The sequence below is a fragment of the Trachemys scripta genome, chromosome 4, assembly GCF_013100865.1.
Source record: "Trachemys scripta elegans isolate TJP31775 chromosome 4, CAS_Tse_1.0, whole genome shotgun sequence".
In the NCBI taxonomy this organism is placed as follows: Eukaryota; Metazoa; Chordata; order Testudines; family Emydidae; genus Trachemys; species Trachemys scripta.
Window position 1 is genome coordinate 126,258,916 of NC_048301.1, and position 14,426 is coordinate 126,273,341.

Below are 14,426 nucleotides of genomic sequence, written 5' to 3' on the forward strand. Positions count from 1 at the left end.
AACAGCACCAATAGCTTCGGGGTGGGAGGCTGCCACGCCCACCACACAGCAGGTACTGGACTAGATCGTGCCGGCCTTCCTGGTTTCACCAAAACTGGCTTCAATCCCTGAACGATTCCCCCCTACTCCCCGCCCACACACACACTTCACTTAAACTTTCTCTTACTGCCTTTCTAAACAGACCAGCCTTTCAGAGCATCTTTTCCGTCAGCTCTGTAAACTGAGGGAGGGGAGGGGGGGAAATCGGCACTCGCAATGAAACTGCTTTAGCCTCATCCCCCTTCAAATGAAGCAACGCAGGTTCCGCTCCCTCTGTGAGAGCCGCACGGGCATGATGCGGGGTTTGAGCGGAGGAGGGGCTGATCAGACATCCCCTAATTTCGGAGCTGTCAAAATTAAGATCCAATGGTTCCATTCTTACTCGAAACAGAGTTTCATCAGGGGCCCCATCCAAAGCCCCCTGACCATGAGGAAAAGATACCTATTGACTTCAGTGGATTGTAGATCAGGCCCTTAAAGCAGGACACCCCCACCGCCATGCTAGGGAATAGAGGAAACCTCCATTATAGGGAAAACTGTCCATGTCCCAAAGCAGAACGATGCTGAGCGAGGAGGAGAAATGATCCTCTATCATCTAATCCTGCTCCAGCGGGCAGTATGGAGAAAGGCTCTTGAATGTTCTCGATGACTGGATACCACAGCTACAGAAACACCTGCACTAGATCAGCTTGTCCGTCCAGTTAAAGGGAGGCAGGTCTGGTCACTGCAAGATTCAGAGTCAGTCTCCCCCGTCGCCCCTGCAGCGGAGAGAGATGGGGCCAGGACAAGTTCAGACCCAAATCTCTCTGAAGTTTGGGCCCACGGTAAGGTCCAGGAATGAACTGTGAGGTCTGGAGCTGGACCTGAACTCTCCCTTGAAGAAAGGATGTTGTGGGGTGGCTAATTTAGATCTGGGGTTCTGGTCTGAGTCTCTCCCAAGTCAGTGTAATCACAGCCCACTGGGAATCCCTTAATCCTGGATCTATTCTCCTCCTCTGCCGTGGCTCACTACAGAAGGCTAACAGAAGTCTCGGATTAGGAGCTCTTCCAAAGCAGCATGTTTCCCCTTCTGGAGTACAAGGGTGCTGACAAGCCCTTTCTGCCTGGCTGGACCCTCCAGGGATGGACAGGAGACCATGCTTCCCTTGCTGCTGGGAGACGGGGGAGAAAGAGAGGAAATCGCCTCTTCTTTATTTGGTATTAATTAGTCACAGGCAATGCTGTCAAGAGACCAAAGGCAGGGGAAATGCTTAATGTAGTGGGACGTCCCCCCATCCCTGACTCCTTCCTCCACTCAACCCCTGTCCGCAAGGAGAGGGGTGAAAGACCTGTCCCCTTACTGATGAGACACCATGGTCCACACGGAGACAGGGACGCGATGGCAGAGCCCTATTTCTACATCCAAGGAGCTGAACCCCTCAAGTCTCATCCCGCCGTCACACAGCGACACTCTACCTTTCTGACAACAGATCCGCACACTCGGCAGCGGAAGGGGTCAGTTTCAAGTGACCAAGACCCCGCAGGGGGTCTCCAAGTGGAATTCACTAGCTCCCTCCCCATTACAAGCCCATAGCACTTCCCCCGGTGCCCTATTCAGCAAGGACAGCTCAGATGTCCAAGCCGGAGCCATCTGACATGCTGAACCTGGGGTAAGGTCACAGAGATTGAAACAGTGCTAAAATGCTCTGCAGGTTGGGATCCCAGCTCCCCCCGTGCCACCACACCCCCACATCAGCAATTTGACTTGGTAAAATGTATTTGGGCATCCTGTCAGTTGATAAATATTTGGGTTTGATATTTAAAAAGCCGTCTGGCAGTGTGGCGAGTTTTCTGCTGGAACGTAGTACAGTATCTCTTAGGCAGTTCCAACATGTTCATCATCAGTGGACCAAATTCTCTACATAGGAATGGCCAGACTGGGTCAGACCAAAGGTCCATCTAGCCCAGTATCCTGTCTTCCAACAGTGGCCAATGCCAGGGGCTCCAGAGGGAACGAACAGAAAATCATCAAGTGATCCATCCCCTGTCACCCATTCCCAGCTTCTGGCAAACAGAGACTAGGGACACCATCCCTGCCCATCCTGGCTAATAGCCATTGATGGACCTATCCTCTGTGAACTTACCTAGTTCTTTTTTGAACCCTGTTATATTCTTGGCCTTCACAACATCCTCTGTCAAGGAGTTCCACAGGTTGACTGTGCGTTGTGTGGAAAAAATACTTCCTTTAGTTTATGACTCTACTGGAGTAAGTGGGCACAGCTCTGCTGACATTGATGGAGCAGCCCCAATTTACACCAGCAGGGAATTTGGCCCACAGTATCTAAGTACAGCTGGGGAATTTCACACCTATTTCTATCTATTTACCTTAAGGTTTTCAAAAGACTCTGTCCCCATAGTCTCATGTGTTGTGAATCAGAGTGCCAGGCATGTCCTCTTGAACTGTCTCATCGCCTAAACAAGAAGCTTCCAAAAATACAACCACAATCAATTCACTAAATTTTTGAAGCCGGGGCGGGGAGAGAATCTGAAGGACTACAAACCAAGGGGTGCGGGGGGAGCTCTAGAGAGGCACAGTGATTCTGAAAAGATGCTGAAATGAAGTCAGAGCAACAGGAAATACAGAATGCTCCTCAAACAAACAGCAAGAAGTCATTGATGAATACTGTCTCTCCCTCCCTTGCCTCACCCCCCTCAACACTGAACACAACCCTCAAAACCAGAGTTACTAGCATGATAGGAAACAAATGCGCCTTTTGTTTTTTAAACCAGAAGTCGTTTATATTGGAGGTTTTAATTTATTAATGGCGAACATCTGGGCTCCATCGAGAAGCAAAATCTCACATCAATTTTTCTTTGATAATATATGGAGCTGGGTCTAGACATCAGTTCCTTTTGCTGGGGAGGGAGCAAGAAATATCCCACCTTCGGCCCATTTAAAAAAAAAAAAAAAAAAAACTAGAGATGTTTTGCTTGTGGAAGTAAATAAATAAATAAAAGTTTCTCCATTCCGAAGTGAAAGCTATTTTCTGTCAGAGGCCACGGGAAGGCGAGAAGGGGGGAGAAGGGAAAGTGAGAATACGCTGGAAATCAAGTTGACGAAAGGCAAGGAGTGCATCTTAATTTTAAAAGCCTGTGGCTTCCCCCCAACCCGAGCCCATCTCACCAAGATAAGTGTTTATTGTGGCGGCGTTTGGCGCAGTGTGTTTTAAAAATCCACATTTCCTGCCTCATTAGCCACAAAAGTTTGAGCTTTTTTTTTTTTTTAAACTGGACTAATTTGCTTTCGTTTTATGGATTACTACTTGTTTCAGGGACTTGCTCCCTCCCCCACCACCTTCTTGCCACTTAGAGGGGGATCATTTGGGAGGCTTTATCCTTCCGAATAATGAAAAGAAGCGACTGGTGGGCAGAGATCGTCGCATCATGCCTCTCCCCCCTCCACCCCCGGCTCAATGAATCTCCCCCAGAAAAGAACAGGGGTGAGAGGGAGAAGAAAGGAACCCAGGGCACTGTCCTCAAATGAGCAACCTGTTGGGTCCCCTGGCTGCCAATGCTGCTGCCTTCGGAAAAGTGGGAGCGCCAACAATAAATTATTTGTTGCTGGTGGGGGCGTTTTAAGCCACCATCTGGCTCCTGCTAGCTTCGAAGCTCGGTCAGGAATAGAAAAAAGAAAAAAGTTCAGGAATCTAGGGAGAGAAATGCCTTCCCCTTCCTCTTGCCAACGTAGAAGAAGCCCGAGACAGGCGTCTCTCCCTGGACTTGGACTGGACGGCTGCTGGAGTTTTATGGTGGAGGCAGGATTATGTGAGATAACTGGAGGGGAAGGGGGCCTTATCCCAGCAAGCAGGCATCGCAGGCCCTAGCTTTGAAACCAAGAAACCAGGATGGAGACGGGGCCCTCGATGAAACGGGAGCCTGGCGAAAGGACGCTGTTGGGTTGGGCCGGGACCAACGCTTGGGACCTTCCCAGCATGTTTGCCGTGGGTTCTTAAAAACTCCATGCTCCTCTCCTGCCCCTCAGCATCCTTGGGTCTCCTCTCATGCGCCGTCGCCACCTCCCACACGCTCCTCCACCCCGTCTCCCTTCCCTCTGCTCCCATCCCCAGGAGCCAGGTCCGGAGGAGGCGGCGGCTCCACTGACACTTGACAAGAAACTGTTCTGCCTGGTATTTCTCGCCACAAGTCAGCCCACCTGCTGGGGAGGCCTGGTGGGCCTCTCCTGCAGGCCGATGCCTACGTTAACTCTTTCAAAGCCCCGGGACAAACACCGCCCAGCACAGGGCACTCAGGTGGGTGGGAGAAAGGCCATGCTAAGGCCTGACACCCGCTGCAAGGTAAAGGGCCCAGGACCTTTTGCCGGTGTGTAGCAGCAGAGCTGCATTCCACTCGGCAGGTTTGTAGAATAAGAGGGCATAGGAGTGGGATTGTCAAGCTCTGTCCAGCCAGACATTGCCATTCCACCACTAGGAGATGGAGAGAGGTCATGTCACCGGGGAGATGTGCTGCTTTCACCAGCCCTGGAAAAACTCTCCAGCAGGAGCCAGTCGAATTTACACATCTGATAGCTGCTTGTTGCCACCACTTTTAGGTTGCCCAAAGCCAGCATGTCCATCTCTCCAAAGACATGGTCTAGCCACCAGGCACCCCTTTCTGCCAACATTGCTGCATTCCCTGAGCAGGAACATTCATGGAACCCAAGGAACGTTTGCCGAGAGCCAATGACCAACTTGTAAAAAAACAAAAAACAAAAAAACACAAAAACCAGGAGCGTTCGTGCCAGAAACCCGACCCCACGAGCAGCTCTAATCCAATCAGGGTGCAGAGACAATACCGCGTGACTCTCCGCGTCCAATTGAAACCCACCGACAGAGCTTGAATTTCAACATACTTGCAAACAAGCCACAGGCTAAGAATGATTTGCGGAAATTCCGTGGGCAAATGGATTCTGAATAATGAGTATGTCTGAGCAAAGTCACCCTGCGCTTGCTGACGACTCGCAGGCAGAAAAACTAAATGAGGGCCACGGGATAAAATGCCTAGACAGACAGAATTTGAATACACTCTTTGCTCAGCTCCAAACACGCTTGTACAAGCTTGGCCTACATTCTTGTGGGGTTCTGTGCTCAACACTCCATCTGACTGAGCATCACCTGTGCATTACGGTAGCACCCCATGATCAGGACCCCATGGTTCATAAGCATAATCCCACTCCAGTGCCTTCGTCACAAGGCCACATCTCCTTTTATATTCCTAAAAGGTTCTGCAGCATGAAGTCACAACCCCCCCCACCAACCAGCCAGCCAGGATGGGAAGCCAAAACAGCGTTCCGATTGGGGAGGGCAGTTAGAGAATTCTAGCCCTGCATGACTTCCCACCGGTTTTGGAGTTGGACAGGGGCATGGGGTTGGAAGGATGGGCAGGAGAAAGGGGAATGCATTCAATCAGGGTTGGTCCCCTGGATGGTGGGCTGGGTGTGTGCAGTGCTGGAGCTTTCTGTATTGATTAACCTCAGTGCAATTAAATCCCACTAGATAAATCTAGTTATTCTGCAAGCGACCTGAGTGGTGTTGAAATTTGTTATTTCAACACTCTCTGCAATAAGGGAGCAGCTCATCTCGTCCCGAACTGCCTGTGCTTTGGTGATCCATGCCGCGGACTCTGCTTCTTAACAATTTTTAAGAACCCGGCCTCTCCCTCTGCCTGTTTGAACGGAGGTGCTGGGGCCTGAACAAAAACACACGTGGAGAACGTGGGGATGGAATTTCCTCACGTGTGCTTAAGTTGCTTTGTTCCCCGGGGCACGCGTGAGCCGTAACACATGCAGACAGGTCCTGAATCAGCGCCTGAAACACAGTACACCCTTGATTCTATGTACTATATACATGGCCACTTTACCCATCCAAACCTCACTGCCTCACGCACAGAATCCATTTCCCATGCCTCCTACATAACATCCATATACACATGCATGTACTGTGTAAATCCAGCCCGCTCGCAGTCATTATTGAGAACCAGGGAGCCAGGGCTAAATCTTATTCTAAATTACCCCAGTGTAAGTCTAGAGTAACACAGCTGATTTCAATAGCGCGAGAATAGAATCTGGTCCACTAATGTACTTCCCCTACATAACGCACACCAGCCCCTCACCTTCTTATATTCACATAGAGAAGGAGAGAATATGGAATTTTCCCTCGCCCTTGGAGCTCCAGCGTTCCTTTCAACCGACGGGTCAACAGCTTTATCCCTACTATACTGCCTGGCAAAGCAAGCTGAAAGGACTTGCCAAAACTCTCGCATCAGTTTAGGCAGAGTGAGGGGCAGAACCCAGGTCCCGACTCAAAGTCCAGCAATTTAATCACCAGAGAATGCCAACTTTCTACCCAGCTGAGGTCACATGAGTGAGGTTTGCCAGGGAGGCAGAATAAACAGCTTTCACGTTACCTCCAAAACAGGCCCTCCAATGGCATTTTTCCCCAACTACCTTTTAAAAAAAAAAAAAAAAAAAAAGGCCCTCGTGTTTTCACAGCTGCCTATGTTTTTCAAAGTCCTCTTATTAGAAGAAAAAAGTTGCATTATTCCACTCTTCACTATGACAAACACACAGAGGATTCATACAACTGGAACCAGAGCTCTCGGCTTCAGCACAAACCGGCAGAGCAGCAAAATTTTCCTTCCATTTTGCAAACCCCCTCCTTGACAATCAATTTAAAAAAAAAAAAACGGCCACTGCTCCTCTGGCCCCAACAACTGCGACCTACCAGAAGGGTTTCCGTTGGAGAGTGAAGAGAAAGGATCTCAGTCTGCCAACTTGCCAGGGCATGAAACATGGAAGGCACTTGCAGCCGAGGGTAAACACGGATACCAGTTTCCGTTAAGAGGGCGGATAAACTCACAGCCTGGCAAAAGCACATTTTAGACACAATTTGAAGAAGTCAAACCCACTGTGCATGCCGCCTAATGAACACGGGGCTCGACGGTTTCTCTATCTACATACGAGCACAGCTACGTGGTACCTATGTCCCAGTGCAATACTTTTAGTGCAATCCTTTAACAACTGCCATCCTATCCCTAGATAGGATCTCTCTTCAACCACAGAAGCAAGAACTTTACACAACAAAATCGGGGAAGGGGGAGGGGGAGATGAACTGTGCCCTATATTCCATCTCATTCCAGATCTCAGATGAAATTATCTTTTTCTCCACCATTTGTATCATCTCCCTCCCCGCTGTTGCTGTCTGACTCATTAGAGCATTGGGGTGGGGACAGGGAGGAAGAAGTGTGGATTATTAGAAAGATGCTGCACCCTATGAAGTTATGCTGGGTCAGTAGCACCAGGAGCTTGATCCCCTGAAGTGGCTTCATTCAGAAGGGGAAAGGAGATGTAACAAAACTAGACTCTCCGCCATCCCCCCTGCATTTTACATCATCACATCTTCTTTTCAGTTAAAAATAAAAATACAAACAAGTTTTTAGAATCAACAACTCTTTGCATTCCCCTACCCCCTTTCCTCTTCTGGAGGGTAAATTTCACTCTAAGAAAAAGATACAGACAGGATTTTTCCCAACCCGAAAAACAAGACACTCCCCAAACCTTTTCTCCCCCCTCTATAAAATAAAAGTTCCATCTCCAGTGAGCAAAGAGGGTTGCTTATGGTGCCCCAAAAGAACCAGCACCCTGGTGGGTAAGCTTGTTCTAAAGAGAGAACGAAATGACCTGATGTAGAGTGGAGGGTAAGAGGGGAGAAAAAAAAAAAAAGAACAGATATAGGAGAAAGTCACTGAAAATGACAACGAATTTTGCGAGGTTGCTGTCATCTCAAATATTTTTAAGAGGCCTTTGCAAGCACACAGTTCACCGTTGTGTGGTTTTGGGTGAGTTTGGGTGGTTTTTTAAGTCACATACACCAACGTTCTCTCTCTTCTGCAGTGGCTGTATGCATTTCCCTGCTCTGAGTGTATCTATAGAGTCCCACACCCCGCCTCCGGGTACCACTGAACTCCTCTTCCCTTTGAACACACAGATCTGGAGGTGTGTATTTAACCTCCCACATGGCCAGTTCTCCCGGGGCGTAAGGGAAAGGTGGCATCCTATTCTGTTTAACAATGCCACAGTGCCAAACAGAGAGAGATTAAAAATCAAAGAGAACAGGAGTGGAATTTCCAAGTTATCGCTTTAAGAAGTAGCAGGTGATAGAGACAGACTGTTAACATGGCTTAAGGACACTTGGGGTGTAGCAAATTACTGAGGGGAGAGGGAATAAAATACAGGGTCACCCAAAGGGAACAGATAAGAGTAGGGTGACCAGACAGCAAGTGTGAAAAATCAGGACGGGGGTGGAGGGTAATAGGTGCCTATATAAGAAAAAGACCCCAAAATAGGGACTGTGCCTATAAAAATCGGGACATCTGGTCACCCTAGATAAGAGTTTCTTCTGAACTGAAGGCCAAAGCACAAGCAGAGGCAAAGGCTGGTCTCCTATCCGACTCCAATTCCCTGAAGCACCGGCACCAGGTACATACATGGCAGTAAGTCGCCTTGTTAACACAGGGCAAGAAACCTAGGCTGGCATGAAGCCCTCCCCTAATCCTGCTGCAAAGGGCATATTCATTAGCTACCCGCCCTCTCCAACACACCTGCCAGCTAGAAATAGGGGCTGTGGGGCAGGGAGAGACCGACAGAAACATCTTTTAACTCCACGGAAATACAGATAGCAGAGGGTAGGGCTGGGGGGAATGGTCACTGTTTGAGCTGAAAATAAATAAGAGACTTTTCCTAAACACACGGGACCCAGGCTACGAAATTTCGCTCCCTGTCGGAAAACAAGACCGGGAAAAAAAAAATGAACGCAGAAGAAGGGGGGAAAGCTACAGACATGCATTATCCCTCCTTTCTATAGGAGGGAGACTCCCGCTCCACAGCGCTCGCCCCCCCACCTTGTTGCTACAAAGGGAAAATCTTTGCTGTACCTCTTCCCCCCTCTGATTTTCCCCTTGCTCCCCCTCCACCCGCCCAGCAAACAAAAAAACAAAAAACAACCCCCCCCCCCCCCCCCAAAAAAAGTCTCAAAGCCAGCCCCCTAGCGAGACACAAACCTTATCAGATTCAAAGCATCCCCTCTCCACCATGAGAAAAGAAAAGCTCTTAGGGTTCTCTGGGCAAGAACTTCACAACCGAATGCACTTGGATTCCAGCTTGGTTATTAGAAAAGAAAGCGAGAAAGCGCCTGAAGTGGATATTTTAGTGTCACTTGATTTTATAGATCACGTCGATTTTTAAATAAACTCTGCCCTTTCTTTCAGAAGGGAGAATCTGAATTAGAAATTCACCAGATTCCTCTGGTGTTGCGTCGCTGGATTTTTAAATTTTTTTTTATTGTTCATTTTAATTCCCCATGAAAATCAAGAAGTTGAATAGATTTTATTTTAAAATCCTCTGCTCCAGGTAAATCCACTCAGGAATAATATAATAATAATAATAATAATAAAAAAAAAAAAAATCTACTCGGCCCAAACATTTTTCCTTAGCATCTCACTTTCTTTTCCCCTCCCCTGACGCAACAAACAACTTTTCTGCTTAGATTCACTGAGCCACGACATTCCGAATAGTAGATGTATTGTGCATACTCCTTTTTATTGCTTTTGGTGAATCCATCGGCTTGGGGACCAGCAGAAGGAATTGCTAGCTTCCTTTACAAGTGCACACGCAACCGGGCTGGGAGAGATCAGACCACTGGGTGCATCTCGCTGCAAACGGAACATTTTCACTCAACACCAGCAGCAGAATCTTGGAAAGCACAGAGATGCATCCCATCACCCCCCATCTAGACACTTAACAGAGTAGACAGGTTGGATGGAGTTTGAGTGCATTTTTGATATTCCAGGATGATCAGATTATTTTCCCCCCAGGCAAGACTAGTCAAACTTTCTCTTCTATCATATGGGCCCCATTTCAGAAGTGGTTTTGCTTTTAGTATCCTCATAGGTTCAAAGCATAAAACAAATTATTTGCATCAGGTTTTAACCAGAGGGTTTCTCTTCTCCACTTTAGAATCCCACTTTCAACACAGAAGCAAAGATAGAAGGGGAAAACGATTTTTTTAATAATAAAAAAAATAGCAACTCAAGAATATTAGCCCAAACACTTCAAAATACAGGGAATGTGGGGGCTTAGAAAGTCTTCCCTTTCAAGCCCCGCTCCACAAGGAGTAAAGAATAAAGCCTGGAATTAGAACCATCTGACTGCTTCGCAGAACTGACAAATGCTCCCCGACTCAGTCAGCACATAAAATTGTCGTCCTTACATTCACTGTATTCCATCCTGAACTCTCAAAGGTTTTGATTTAGGGGGAAAAAATGGGGGCCACATTTGACAAATAATTTTTGCATCTGCATAAGCAAGCCTGATTTTAAAAACAGACTTTCCTCAAAATAAATCAAAATGATTTCATTAAAATCTGAGATTTACTTATGTTTAGTCAACAATATCAGTATCGCATGAAACGCACTCACAAATACACAACTGCCAGGCTCACACTGTCTGTCTAAGACGTGTATTGATTTGACACCAAACTGCCTGTTCTCCAGCATAACACACTTCTTGGGTAAATTTTTAAACTCACAGGAAGAATTTTCACTCGCTAGAAAAATCCTACTTCTAGTTTAGGTTAAAAACACAACCTTTTAATAGAGAAACTAACAACATTTTTATTGTATACCCCACAGCCTTTCCAAAAGCATGGTAAAGTGAGGTCTTAATCTGACGTTAAGTTGGTTCTGACTGTGGTAAATGACAAATGTATGTACATTTTAGTCTCCAAAGCAAAACTCATGTGGGCTGATCAGTTACTCCAAGCCGGCAACAGATCCTGAATAGGAATCTGAGCTGAAATTCCTCTCTAATTCCTTAGCACTATATTAGGAATAGAGAAATCACAGTGTGTTTTCTCTAAATATATGTGCTTTTTTAACGTTGCTCTGAGTAACAATACAAACTAAGTTTAGTTTTAGATACTCATGAATTATTCCTGTTCTCCCCTATTAACATTTTTATTTGAATTAAAAAAGGAGGAAGAGGGGGAGAAAAAAGAATGAAACTTTTTTTTTTTTTTAAAGAAAAAGCCATTTCCAAATGGAAAGGTTAACTGAAATTACACTCCACTTGTTCTCCTCCATACACACCTTAGAAATGTGCTTGCCAACTCAAAACAGTTTCCTATCCCCCAAAGAAATATTCAGAGTAATCTGCTGCTAACAAACCACTTACTAAACTTTTTTGGGGTGGGGGAAGGCGGGGGAGGAGATACAGAGGGCAGACAGAAGCCCGAGACGGGGAAGACAATTTTGAAGGAAGCAAAAAATCATTAATTTTGCCAAGGTTTGCACTGGGAATTTGCTTCAAATGAAGCTATTCGCTCTGTTGGGGATCCGATGAAAGCAACTGATCAGAATTGTCCTCACATCCCTCACCAACTAGCCATCAGTTTTAAAACAAGTTCTGCCTGGGATTTCTGAACTCCCTGAAGACTACTACTTAATAATAAACTCTTTCCAAATGATTGTTATTAGCGATGGTTTACAGTGGTTCTGCTAGACAGTGAACCTGATCAGCCCTCATACAGACTACCATGCATTGTATGAAAGTTTTAGGGATTCCTCCCCGCCCCAAAAGCCCTCATCACACTTTTAAAACAAAGAAATATAGAAAGGCTCACAAACTGTGCCATTAGGGGAAAGATGTGCACAAGCAAATCACAATGTGGAATTTCACTGTAGAGCTGGCTGAGTTAGAATCCTTGCCCTGTAAGTTTTAATAATCAATATCAATCATATTTTGTTTTTAGTCTTATTTTTGCCTGCTCTCTATTTATTAGATAAATAAATATTTTAAATACTTAAATTTTAATCTCACACCAATCAGGGTATTCATGGATGGAACAATTTCTCTGCGGGTTGTTTAAGGTTTGTTGGGGCTCAGTTTGCTTCTTCAGGGAATTTGCAGAGATTTTAAAACTTGTTTGGTTTTGATTTGATTCAATATTTCTAAACAGGGGGAAGTTTACTTTGTTGGCACATCACACAGCCCAGATCAGCAGGTTTTATGTTGAAATTATTTTTTAAACACTCAGCAATAGACAACATTAAAATAAAACGGCTATGGGGGAAATAAAGAGACAGGTACCAACAAAGGAAGACCAAATGCAACATGTCCCCGCAAAGGATACTGAACTACAATAGCTATTGAGGTTATTCTGCATTACTTCCCCTAGCAGAAAGACAGCTAATTGAAACACCTATTTCTCAAGGTTAAATTTTAAAAAAAAATTAATTAATTAAGGAAAGTGAAAGCAATTTCTTAATTGCTAAAGATGTTCCCCCACTCCCTTGGCAAGCATTAAAAATAACAGAGCAAAGCAGGTTCTGGGACTGAAGAGAAAAAAAAAATTGTCGGCAAAAGTTTCCTTGGAGTCTAGAATCCAACAGGAAAGACACTGCCAGAGAGCAGGTTTTCTTGTTGGAAGTTTCCTGTTCATCTCCACAGGCCTCCCAGGGAAAGTCGCTTTGTGGGGTTGAGAGAGAGGTAGGCAGAAATACAGCTGTCCCCACATTATGTGCCCCCCCCCCCCGACACACACACACACTTTCTACTAAGAGCCCCATAAATGTGAATAACTTTGAATCTGCCCATCCTGTCAATCAGAGCAAATTGTGAGATTCACAGCCCCCCAAAGCCCATGCCACACACCCAGGGCTGATTGATCGACACAACCTCCAAGAGCAGTCTCTTCTAACCCCCCAAAAGAAATAAACACACACAAAAACACACAAAATAAGGCAAATCAATACTGTATTTTCCAACTCTCCCCCCCCCCCTTCCAGGCATGTACAGGCTTTCCCAGTTCCCCCACCTCTGGATTTCATTCCCTTCTCCCCCAATATAAACCATTCATACACACACACACCCAAAAAATCCTCTGTGCCCCAAATCTCTGGCATTTCACGCCCCTTCCATGCAAAGTTTCAGCTGAAAAGTTGCTTCTCCCAGAGCCTTCTCTTTGTCTGAAAGCTCTTCGATGCAACTTAGCGATCCCTGGGACCAAATACTCCAAGCGATCGATAGGGGTGCCGGGGGAGGGGGTGTGGGAAACAGACTACAATTCCCTTAACCTCGACCCCCTTCTTTCCGCCTCCCCAAAGGGAAACTAAGAACAGACCCCTAAAAGTCCTGCGGGTGGCGAAGCCAAACTGAATGCAAGGCGATTCCTGGGGCTTGCTACTCCAGAGACAGTTCAGACGAGCAGGTTGCCCAATTCGAAACAACAAAGCGAGGGGAAAAAATATTTTTTTGAAGTCTTTGCAATTCCCCCCCTCCCCTTTACAAAAAGGGAACTGGGGCACCCACCAAGCGAGCAGCTCTCTCCACCCCCCACCTGTTTTTTTGTTTTGTTTTTTGTTTTACACCCGGCCTCTGCAAAGAAGAAAGGAGGAAAGAAAGAAAACAGCTGTTCAGCCTGTTTAGCAACTTTCTGGGGTTAGTGGCTGAAAATACTGAAAGGGGGCAGGGAATCCGAGTCACGGTGTAACCAGGCTGCCTCTGCAAGTGTGCCCGGGGGGACCTGGGGACTGAAACTCACCCACATGGAGAGTTCAATCAACGTAAAGCGACACACAAATTAAACACAACAACAACCGCCGCCACACACAAACCCACCAACCTGTTTGGCTCGACAGCGTCTGGAATCAAGGCTCAACTTCAACCCCCCGCTTGGGGCATGGGTAGCGGCGGCTTCTCCTGGGCCAGATCTCCGCTGGGGGTGGGGGTGGGGGGTGAGAAACTTCTCCAGTTCCGGGGCGGGGGGTCCCCAAAGTTCGCCGTCTCGGGGGGAGCCACTAGACCCGGTCATGCATGAGCGCACTGCCCGGGCTTGCTGCCTGCTCCCCCTTTGCTGGGTGATTCTTGGGGGGGTTTCCCTCTGCTTTCCTCCCCCCACCCCTGCTCCTCTTCTTCCTCTGCTCAGGGTAGGGTGGGGGGGTCAGGGTGCGCCCTCCTCTCTCTCTGTCCCATTCACATGGGGAGAGCGGGCTCTAATCAGTGGGGCTGTGTCTGCACTGGAGATGTGACTTGAGATCTGGGAGGGGAGGGCTGGGAGAGAGAGAGAGAGAGAGTTACTTCCACTTCTACCATAATCCATCTAAAACAGGTGCAGCTCATTTCCAACCCCACAGCTCCTGGAGGAGGGAAGAGGAAGGCACCACATGGGGATGAAGAGGTGGTGGGGAGGCTTTTGAAATTAAAGGAAAGGAAACTGATCTCTTCTTTTTATGTGTGAGGGATCCGGCAGGTTGGATCATGCTGAATAGGGACAGCGTCTGAATAAATTTGAAGGGGT

The 14,426-nt window shown here is 47.0% G+C and overlaps 1 protein-coding gene across 6 annotated transcripts in view; it reads right to left on the bottom strand.

Annotated features, from left to right (window-relative positions):
- Positions 1 to 14,155, bottom strand: part of FOXP4 (forkhead box P4) — a 144,333-nt gene extending 130,178 nt beyond the window's left edge. For 5 of the 6 annotated variants that reach the window (XR_004645366.1, XM_034767356.1, XM_034767354.1 and 2 more), the window contains exon 1: positions 13,752 to 13,857. Coding sequence is in view for 1 of the 6 variants with exons in the window: in XM_034767355.1 (XP_034623246.1) it covers positions 13,752 to 13,940 (189 nt within the window). In the remaining 5 variants the exon portion in view is untranslated. Of the gene's footprint in view, positions 1 to 13,751 lie in introns of all 6 variants that reach the window. The other variant, XM_034767355.1, reaches the window with a different exon arrangement.
- Positions 14,156 to 14,426: the final 271 nt, after the last annotated feature.